This window comes from Coptis chinensis, chromosome 4 (assembly GCF_015680905.1).
Source record: "Coptis chinensis isolate HL-2020 chromosome 4, ASM1568090v1, whole genome shotgun sequence".
Taxonomy (NCBI): domain Eukaryota; kingdom Viridiplantae; phylum Streptophyta; class Magnoliopsida; order Ranunculales; family Ranunculaceae; genus Coptis; species Coptis chinensis.
In genome coordinates, this window is record NC_141459.1 from 41337387 (window position 1) to 41348280 (window position 10894).

General features: G+C 37.1%; 1 protein-coding gene across 1 annotated transcript; it reads left to right on the forward strand.

Moving 5' to 3' along the window:
• Positions 1 to 1494: 1494 nt before the first annotated feature.
• Positions 1495 to 1941, forward strand: LOC147503523 (uncharacterized). Its single transcript, XM_086604879.1, has one exon. The coding sequence runs from the start codon at positions 1495 to 1497 to the stop codon at positions 1939 to 1941; it is 447 nt and encodes a 148-aa protein (XP_086461005.1).
• The last annotated feature ends 8953 nt before the right edge of the window (positions 1942 to 10894 follow it).

Consider the following 10894-nt stretch of genomic DNA (forward strand, 5'->3'; position numbering starts at 1 on the left):
CGGAAACCTTTTCAGATAGAATAGAAGCAACTATACTTCTTGATTTGTTTGAAGGTACGTGGTTTCTATGTTTCAAGTATCATATAGTCTTGTTGCTTATATATTCTTCACTAATATATTGCAGCGAAATCCAATGCGGACTTTGGTGAAATTGGTGTTGGAGATCTTGATCGACCTGATTATGATGACTTTGATAGCCAAAATCCGTATAGAGATGTAGTGGTCGTTCCTGACGAATATAGAATTGCCACCAATGGAACTATTGATGAGATTGTGGGTGATGGAGATGAAGTTGAAATACTACATGATGTTGAAATAGAAGAAGAAGATGTGGTAGTATTGGATGGACCTGTTGATGATGAAGGTGTTATAGGGCAAGAAGGAGTCATGGATGATGATGATGATGATAGTGAAGTCCAGGTATTGGGTGGAGATGATGGTGATCGATGGTATACTCCGAACTGTGGTGAAGGGGGGCAAGAAAGAGTCATGGATGATGATGATGATGATAGTGAAATCCAGGTATTTGATGGAGATGATGGTGATCGATGGTCTACTCTGAACCGTGGTGAAGGGGGGCAAGAAGGAGTCATGGATGATGATGATGATAGTGAAGTCCAGGTATTGGATGGAGATGATGGTGATCGATGGTCTACTCCGAACCGTGGTGAAGAATTTTTTTGGGGGGGCACGCCTATGACAATTACTAAGAATGGCGAAGGACAACAAAGTCAATTTGATTTTGATTTGGAGGGAATGGTTGATGTTGTGGTAGTTTCACCTATTGACCTGAAATCTGAAAACTTACATCAAGGATGTCAGAATCTCGACTCTTCCCATAGTCCGAAGACCCCTGAAGGTACTGGTTTGGATGTTACTCCTGCTCATTTGCAGGTGAAGTTTATCCCTCCTAAAGTTGGACAACACTACCCTACTCGAGATGATCTCATCAAAGACATGAAGTCGTATGCAATAGCAAACATGTTTAATTTGCATCGTGCAAGTACTGCTCCTGAAAGGGTGGTGATAAAGTGTAAGGCTGTTGAATGTACATTTCATATGTATGCAAAACCGGCCACTGGTTCTGATATATGGGTTATTATAACCTTGACAGAGGCACACACTTGTCCACAAGATGAAGCTGTTACAACTAATCGACAAGCAAATGCTAAGTGGGTCTCAGAAATTATTAAGTCGAAACTGAAGGACAACGTGGAATTGTGTCCAAGACAGTTGCAGCTGGAGGTGAAGAACTCACACCATACCAAAGTATATTATAAAGTTGCATGGAAAGCCAAAGAAATTGCAATGCAGAAGGTATCAGACTTCAAACAATCAGCAAGTACTGAGTGGATATGTAGCAACAGATAACTTACATTGGTTTGCCTTGTTTTCGTGTAGATAAGGGGAAGCTTCTCTCACACGTACCAAATGTTGCCAAATTACTGCAAATAACTTAAAAGGGTTGATCCAAATTGTTACACCGAGCTATTGATGTCGTCATCTCCTGAGCACAGGTTTGAATGCATTTTCTTGTGTTATGGGGTAACTATTCATGTTTACAAAAGATGTCTCCGTAAGTTGATTATGATTGATGGGACATTCATGAAAGGTAGATACAAGTCAGTTATCCTCACCGCTCTAGCTGCTGATGGCGATAGCCATGTTTTCCTAATTGCAGTTGCCATAGTCCCGAAAGAAAATAATGAACACTGGGATTGGTTTCTCGAGAAGTTAAGAGACCATGTCGTTGGGACTGAGGAGAAATTGGTGCTTATGTCTGATGGGCATCAAAGAATTTTTCAAGCCGTGCCTAAAATCCTTCCTAATGCTTTACATTGCTTTTGTGCACAACATATCTCAAACAATGTCAGTAAGGAAGACACAAAAGGGAGGGTGAATACCGCATATTTGTGGCGAAACATCTTGGCCACTTATTAATATTTGCCCATGGACAATTAATTTTCCAATGGCCAATTGATCCGCACCCAAAACAATTGTCTGTTGATCTTGCTGAATCCACAGCCCTATTACTACTAGAACCTTCACCTTCTCCTTCTCCCCCAGCCCACCCATTTTGTTGGACACAGAAAATAGAAATAGAAATGAAATACCCAGTTAAATACAAGTCTGAGTGACTACTAATATAACAACATTTTCCCACCCAAAAGGTTTCCCGCCAATATGCCCATATTGTGCGTTAAATATTTGTTGCAACGGTCATACTACATTGAAGTTACCATCAGCAATTACCTACCAAGGTAGACAAAACAAAATAATATAATTTGTGACATAAGATTCCACACAAAAAATAGCCATATATGAAGAAAGATCAATATAGCAAAGTAAGATCCAACATAAACGTTAAATTTATCCTCACAGCTAAACACATATAATGTCAAACCATGTGACACATGAACAGTCAAACTCCTATGAAGATCAGCAACTTACGAGAGTTACAAAATTGAAGCAAAATAACAAACTTTGACTATAGGAGTTTAACAAAATTTCAACATGTTGATAATTTATGGCATGTGTCACTTGTTTCCATGCGCCTAAATTGCCTCTACGCCATGGTGGGTAGCTGCTTCTTTAGCATCCATCAAATGCTTCTCCAATTCCTGTTGTCGGCTTTTTTACAAACACCGCCGGATTCAATCCACGATTCTCGATATCCATTCCAATCCTCTTCCGCATTCGATGGGTTTGCATATCAATTTTGTTAACTTGGTCAGGCACTCCTCTAAGAAAGCAATCCAGAAAAGCTAGGCAAAATAGCCCACAACTGTTCCCATCAAGTTGTTCGGTCACAAGCACAAACTCACGAGTCCAAGAGGTGTTCATATCATGATCTGAAGATGGATCAGCACACTTGATCACATAAGCAAGACATGACTCCAATGCTATGTTGCTCAATACCAACACTCTTACCACCAAGAGAATCATATGTGTAGATTTTTCCCTCAGAATAATTGTATACCTCAAGAATCCAGTGACTATGTTGCACTTGAAGTGGAATGATAATACCTTTGCCCTTGGTTAGCTTTGTTTGATTTCTAATTCTTCCTTCAAAAGTGTCTAGGTGCTCTATAACGACTTCAGAAGGACGATAAGATAAACTTTCTAATCTCTGCTCAGGTGATGCTACTGCTCTAAAACTTGGCTCTTTAAGCTTCTTCTGGAAGGTTTCATATTCTCTCATCATGAATTTCTACATCAACAAAGTCATCAGTCATGAATTAATGAATGCACATTGTCTAGAAATTGTTCAATGAAACATCAACAAATGAGAGATAACTTACAGCAAAGCGACAGTATATGAGTCTTTTTCTAGAATGTCATTATCCTTACAATCTTAGGTGTACCACCTGAACAACAGCTGCATATATATGCTCATAACCTATAAATCACATAAACCAATTAATTAGGGAATCTAATGTACATATGACTTGCGTACTTACCTCTATGAAGCCATGGTGGTTATGTACTTACCTCACCATCCACCCATTGTCTTCCATGCAGTGAATGAAAACTATGCACTGAGATGGACTGGTTATATCCAAACACTCTCACATTCAGAGAGCTATGTGCATCTTGCTTCCTTTTATACAGCTGCTAATAATACTGGAGTATGTTCAACTCACCTTTGCTTGTGGTTTTCATGATAAAGGTTGAAGACAAAGCCTCCTTGATTAACTTATCACATTCATTTCCAATTGTTTCTTGCCATGACCAACCCTTCTTTCCTTCTCTTCATTTCATAGTTCTTTTTCTTGTCTCTTCAGTTTTTTTTTTCCATATGAGCCTCCATTTGAGTCTCAATCTTAACCACATCAGGAACCACAACATCATCATCATCATCCACATCATTCTCATGTTTGGACTGCTCAGCAACTGTTTCATCATCATCATCCACATCATTCTCATGTTTGGACTGCTCAGTAACAGTTTCATCATCATCCACATCATTCCCATGTTTGGACTGCTCAACAACAGTTTCATGTTGATAGTCCACAACATCTTCATCAGTTGTTCCTCTGGTAGGTGACAAAGTTGGCAACACGATTATGTCACCAGTGGTAGAAAGCATAGCAGAGAAATGGACCTTATCCATTTCATTGTTAAGGAGTGCCTCAACATTATCTTCATGAAAATCTATGGATGTAGCCTCAGGAGTAACAACATCTGAGATAGCATTGGGCATTGTTTGTTGCAAAAGAGTAACAACTATGACCAACTGTCCAGAAGGCAATGGTGTAACATCCTCTGGAACAATTAGTTGATCCTCTACAACAGTCAGTTGATTATTCTCCTTGGAAGGCAATGGTGTAAAATCATAATCATCTTGATCATCATTGAAAGGCTCATTGGAAGGCTCCTGAACCACGTCCTCATGTAGATCTTGCTGACTATCAACTTCAAAATCCCCTCCAGTCTTGGGCATCTCTTCACTAATCTCTCTCAAAACATTAGCTGCAAATCTCTCACCTGCAGTTTCTTCTGCATCATTTTCATCTTCTGACTCAAGTGCACTAATAAGATTTTTTCTTCTTTTTGGTTTCTTTGCTTCCTTCTTAATCTCCAATCCTTTTGTTTTCTCAGTTATTTCACATATGTTGCGAATTTTTCGGGTTTTGGTAGCCTGTACCGCTACTTTTTTACTTGATCTTGATGGTTGGACTCTCACTTGCTCCCTGGTCACTGATTTCCCCCTCTTCTTTACCATTCTAAACTTTAAACGGATTTTGCCATCTTGGACGACTTCAATGTGAGTTCCATCTTCCAATGGTCTTTTTCTTTTCCCCGTAGTCTCAGTAGAAAGATCAAATGAAACTTTCTTAGAAGATGATGACTTCTTCACAGCTGTTGAATCCATTACTTCTTTCTCAATTGATTTAACCTTCTTCTGAGCAGACTTTGTACTAGGTTCTTGGACAACAGCATCAGCAATGGGAGACCTTGAATTCATTCCCCTTGTTCTCTTTGATCTTGAATCCATAACTTCTTTCTCAACTAATTTCTTCTAAGCAGACTTTGTATTAGGTTCTTAGACAACAGCATCAGCAATGGGAGACCTTGAATTCGTTCCCCTTGTTCTCTTTGATCTTGGTCCCTTCATAACCCCCTCAGATGAACCTTCACCTACACTACCTACTTTCCTCGCAATCTGAAAAAACTCTTGCATTATTGTCTCCATACCTGCCCTTATTTCACTCTTGATCTCCTTCCTAACCTCCTCACTTACCTGCATTGCAAAGGTAATATCCACATTTAAACATTTAAAGATATATATAAATAAATTGTATTTGATGATATACAAAGTTATACAGCATATCATATGAGTACTAAATATGTAAGGCAATTAATACTACAGAATTGTTGATATATCAACTTGAGGAACATATTAGTAAATCGTCCAACACATAGAGTAGAGTTTTACACTTACAAAGCCTTTAAGCAATTTAGCATGTCTCTCAAGCATTTCATTACTACTGTAGGGCTCTGAAACTGATGCAGCATTTTGGGTGCCTTGTTGCTGCAGAGCCTCCTTGATTACATCTTCTTTACTTTCATCTTCACCAATATCTAAAGTGTCAAAAGCTACAACCTTACCCTTCAAAGGCTGGAGTTTTTTCTTCCAAGTTTGGAGATGTAAGTTCTTGGAAGGCAACTATTCCTAGTCAAGTATTCTTGGGAATCTACCTTCCACTGCCCTACGAGCCCCAAGAGACGGGATGTGAAGGTATGCCCAAACATCGAAGCATATCACACAAACATAAACTGCATATGAATCCCTTTGTGCTATAACATTTTCGTAAATATCATCTAGACAGTACTCCAACATCTCAAACAAAGGAGTGCCCCATGGAAACTTGTCAAACGCAACTAAATCCTATGTAAGATCAATAAACCTTCTATCTATAGTCCTAGCAGATCCAGGAAGAACAACTTGAAGTAGCACATGCAACCTATCGAGCCTAAAGATATCAGTTTTATCATCCTTACCATTGGATTTTTCCATTTGTAGAGCTGCTAATATTTCTTTCTCACCAGCTATAGAATGAGTTTGCTACAGGTTTCACACTGAGACCCATAATCAAAGCAACATTGCTTTTTTTAAACACCAAATCTTTCTTACCGATCAGGTAACAAAGTCTACCAACTCTGTGCACAGAAATGGCACAAACAAGTGTAGTTGTTGCGTGCATATTTCTTTGGATTTGCATAAAACTCCCAAAGCAAGATTTCTGAAAATCCTCTTTTTTTTTCCTCACTAAAAGCATCGAACAATTTGTGCATTTTATCTAGTGACATTCGACAAGTCAAATTCAACTTCCTCATTTCTCTAACAAGTAACAAGTAAACTCAAACTTTCGAATTTTGACAATTTTAATGAAAGGCAATAACAGTTAGGCTTTCAAATTTGACTGTTTTTTTCATAATTTCGTATTTCATCTGAAATAGCAACTTTTCCCCCTCAATTCATGTAATTAATTGGGTTTCGATATATACTGAGATGATTGACACGTGGCACTCAACAACCTTAATAAATTTTCGGTAATTTTTGGGGAAACATGTCCTAATTTCTTTCCTGCCAAAATATACTTATTAATGTAACCACTATAGACTTGTGGTAGACATACTTTATTTCTTACATTATCAGCAATTAAATTCCATTCATTATTCCGGTATTTTTCTGTTATTTTATGTGTCAAACTTAATTCACTCACACAATTAATTGCATTTAGACTATTTCACTTCTAATATACGTTAGATTTAAAGATAAGTATAAACCATTAAATTTTCTACAGACCCATTGATTTTCCCATTATTTTTTTATACTATTTAACACTGTGGAGACTACATTCACCGCATCCAACATATTCTTCTCTGTAAAAGGTAATCAAATACCTTCAACATAACAACATGTCTCTAAATAATTTGTTCCTGTTAATTTTAGTAGTTTTAATGCCACCTCCAGCTATCCCAAATTATGACACCCCTCCTACAACTGACTATTCCGATGAAGAGAACTCGAACAAGTGGGATACTGATAAAACATAAAAAGATAGAAGTTTACCTACGAAATGAACAATAAAACTCAAAACGTAAGTAAACTAAAACTCATTTACGTGCCTAATTTATCAAAGATTTCTACTCTCAATCCTATTGAGATATAGTGGAGTAGATGATTCGTTCCACTCCTAGTTCTTTCGCATGGTAATGTTCTCTACGTATAAATAATCTTAACTAAAGTCTATTGAGAGATTTACAAAATGAAACTAGACTACGATGCAACTATCCACAAGATGCAACTAGTCGACTATTTAAACAACTATGGGAATACTACGTCGATTCTATGATAAGGAGTTAGAGGGGGATTGATTCCACCTTAGCTCAACTTAATCCACTAACGACGAATCGTCAAATCCGAATTGAACTGCGCTTCAGAGAACAATCACGGTTATTCCTAATCCCTAATTACACATGGCATTTCTACCAATTCATAACTAGCATGTGAACGATTACACCCATTCTCATGGTGAACTAATCATTTCTAGAGTGGAAAGGAAATTACGACGACTCTATGATAATCAGAATCAAGCTTTCATCAAGGCTTCTCAACCCCCTCTAATGGAGGTTTAGCCGAGAATCATCACGCTATCATTCCCAATCAAATTCGAACAAGACATGATATAAAGATGTGAACTTTACTTGTTTAAACTCAATTCCAAACTACTCATGCAATAATTGAATTAAACTAATAATGACAAATAATTAAATCTAAGAATTGAACTAAATAAGTAAATGGAAATGAAACTAGATTATGGAGAACTAATTAACTTTATTTATCTAATGAATAGCAATAACAATAGTTTAATACTGAATTTAAGGCAAGAATAAAAACTAATTAATTAATCTAAAACTAGATCTAGAACTAAGGTTTAATGGCTACTTTTCTTATCCTAACCTAATTTATTTTCTAACCTAATTATCTACCATTAACAAAGAGTCAAGCTCTTGTTTTTATACTTTCAGATCCAAAAATCGTGCATGGGCTTGGAGCCATGTCTTGGGCCAGAGAATCAGGCCCAAAACCCAATTCTTTCAGTCCAAAAAGGCCTCTTCAACTGCAGTTGGCTTCAACAGACGTTTCGTCCACTTTTGCTCCTCTGATTGGGTCAAGGCTTAAACCATTGGAAAGCTCTTTCCGATCCGGTCGTTTTGACATAAGGTAGGCCCAATTCTGAGGTTTGAGTCCATACGGCCTTTGGAAGTTCTACTGACTTTGAGTGATGTTTCTGCCCGCGTCGACTTTTCAGCTTTTGACCGGACTTTAGAAAGGCTTTGTCTTCTTGAATCTTGGCCTTTAATCACAGAACTCCTTAGCAACCGACCTTTGCTCCTTTATCTCGCTAAAGTGGCACATTTCTGCACATAATGGACTTTGAAGCCTAAAATGCATAAAAACACGTAATCAGTATTAACTCTTAATTATTACTCACATAATTGGTCTAAAAGTATGATCATTCTGGGGTTAAAACTACAGTTTTGGGCTCTTATCAAACCACCCCAAACAGCATTTTGCTTGTCCTCAAGCAAAGATGAGAAATTAGAATAAGTGACCAAATATGGAGTTCTATCTACTCGCGTTTCTTTGAGTCGCGATTGCATTGACCATATGCAACAAGGCCTTAAAACCACTAGGAATTCCCTAGTGGACGAGTTATAACCTCTCGTGAGAGTTTTCCAGATGAAGGTACTCACAAACTTCTTCTATACTACAACGACTAAGAAATAAAACTATTGTTTCCTTATTCATGCTATAAATTAACTATACCTCTCACTAGCAATGCATATAGAGTAATCAAGTCGAAACCTAAGCTAATATATGCATAATAATCAATCATCTACAATAAACATATATACAATGAGTAATACTATGAAATGCCTAGCGGGTTAAACTTCGAAACTTCGGGATAAGCGTCCTTAAGTAGGTTCTCACAATAATAGTCAAGATACAACACTCTGATTTTTCCACTCAAGTTTAAGCTACTCCGATTAATGCGGTGGGGCACACTTTACCTTACAATCTCAATGACAACAAGGAAGCGAGTCGATCAAACACATCTGCCACTTCTTTCATCGTCACACTAATCTATTCCTAATTGAGCTAGAGGTCTTTATTATTAGGTGTTCAAGGGGATTAGGAGATGGTTTAAGAAGGAAGGAAATGGATATTCAAAAAGGACAAGTCTGAGATAATAGAGTCTTCATATTATATAACTAGAGAAAACCTTGTTATTTACTTTTGCTTCTACACTTTGTTTCCATCTTTAGCCATATTTTTTTTTCTTTTTCTTTGGCTTTTGACTCCTTTTCTTCTATTTTTTTGGAGTTTTTATTTTATTTCTATTTTTATTTTTCTTTTCTTTGGATGGAAACTTCTTTTCTTTATTTTCTGAAGCAATTAACTAACTTTTGTTTACACAGGTTTTTCTCTTCTTCTTTCTTCCTCATTCTATTCTCAGACTTATCTAAATTGGGTAGGTTGAATTTTTTATTTTGTTTTGTTTTGTAATAGGGAAAAGGATTTGTGGTTTATGAAAGGCTAAATAAAGGTTCGAGAGGGCTTACTAGCGGAAAAATAATTCATAGGTTTGAATTTCGGCTATATCGATCCAAAGAGGGCCTAAATTCTCGCTTAGGATATGGCATAGTGATCAAGCAAGTGGACGTGTGATTTCTCTAACCGGATTTTACTTCTCCCTTGTGTCATTTCTCAAATGTTTCGCTCATATAAGGCTTTAGGCTATATTCTCACAGGATTTGTAGAATAAGTACTCTAGCCTAGAGTATTGAAACTTACTGCTAATAATCATAGATACTCATGTAATATATTTATAGATAGATGCAAAGATTATTACCTACATATTAACCTAAGTTTCTAAAAATTATTATAATACAAAAGCTACGTGAGACTTCTAGATTATTAAGAGCATAGAGAAGGAAAACAATACCACTATTCCTAAGTATATAGCACGAACTTATTTATTTATATTTTTGAATTTTTGAAATTTTAACTAGAAAACAAATGCATATTATACATATTTATATCCTAGTAGATGCCTTAATTACACGTGTTTCTATGCCCCCCCCCCCAAACAAGAAGCATGCATGCTTTGTCCTCAATGCATTTAAATAAAGAGGGTAGAAAAATACCATGGAAACGCGTGAAATTCTGGAACATCTGCAAAACAAGGTTAAAACATACTAATATAAAAACTGACGCAACTCTATAAGAGTTCCACCCATTATGGGGTTAACAAGAATCAAATTGCTTAGGACATAAGCAGACACTAACTAGAATTAAAACTTACCTTATCTCCCGCTTTTATTCTTCATCCTCCTCATCCTCTTCTTCTATAAAGAAGTGAGGTTCCTTCGCGTCCTGCCATGCCATGATAATTTGCCAGGCTTCCTGCCATTTATCATCTATTATTGCTAACCTATTAAGCGCCACTTGGTCTGATGGGGTGTAGGGTGCAACCTGATGAGGTTGTATCCTCCACCCTTGCCAAGTCATTGCACGGAAAGATCGAATAATACTATTGGTGGGTCATACAATTAATCGAATCGTAATCCAATCCGCGAAACGTGTACAAAAATAGGAAAGAAACATAGCATAATACGGAAATTAGAACGGGCATAAGAAGATCATTATGCCTCATACTATGGGCTCGTGCTAAACTAGACATCAAGGTTCTGGAAGGTCATGGCACATACGTCCCGTGGCTAAAGCAAGGAAGACGCTGCAAGTGGCATCATTCACGTAAAAAAACCATTCCCCTAAAATGTTTAGCATGATCCAAAACATAACAGTTCCTATGTT

What these genes read in the sequence shown, in the direction of transcription:
- LOC147503523 (XM_086604879.1), top strand. Translation starts at nt 1,495, where the DNA reads ATGTCGTCATCTCCTGAGCACAGGTTTGAATGCATTTTCTTGTGTTAT.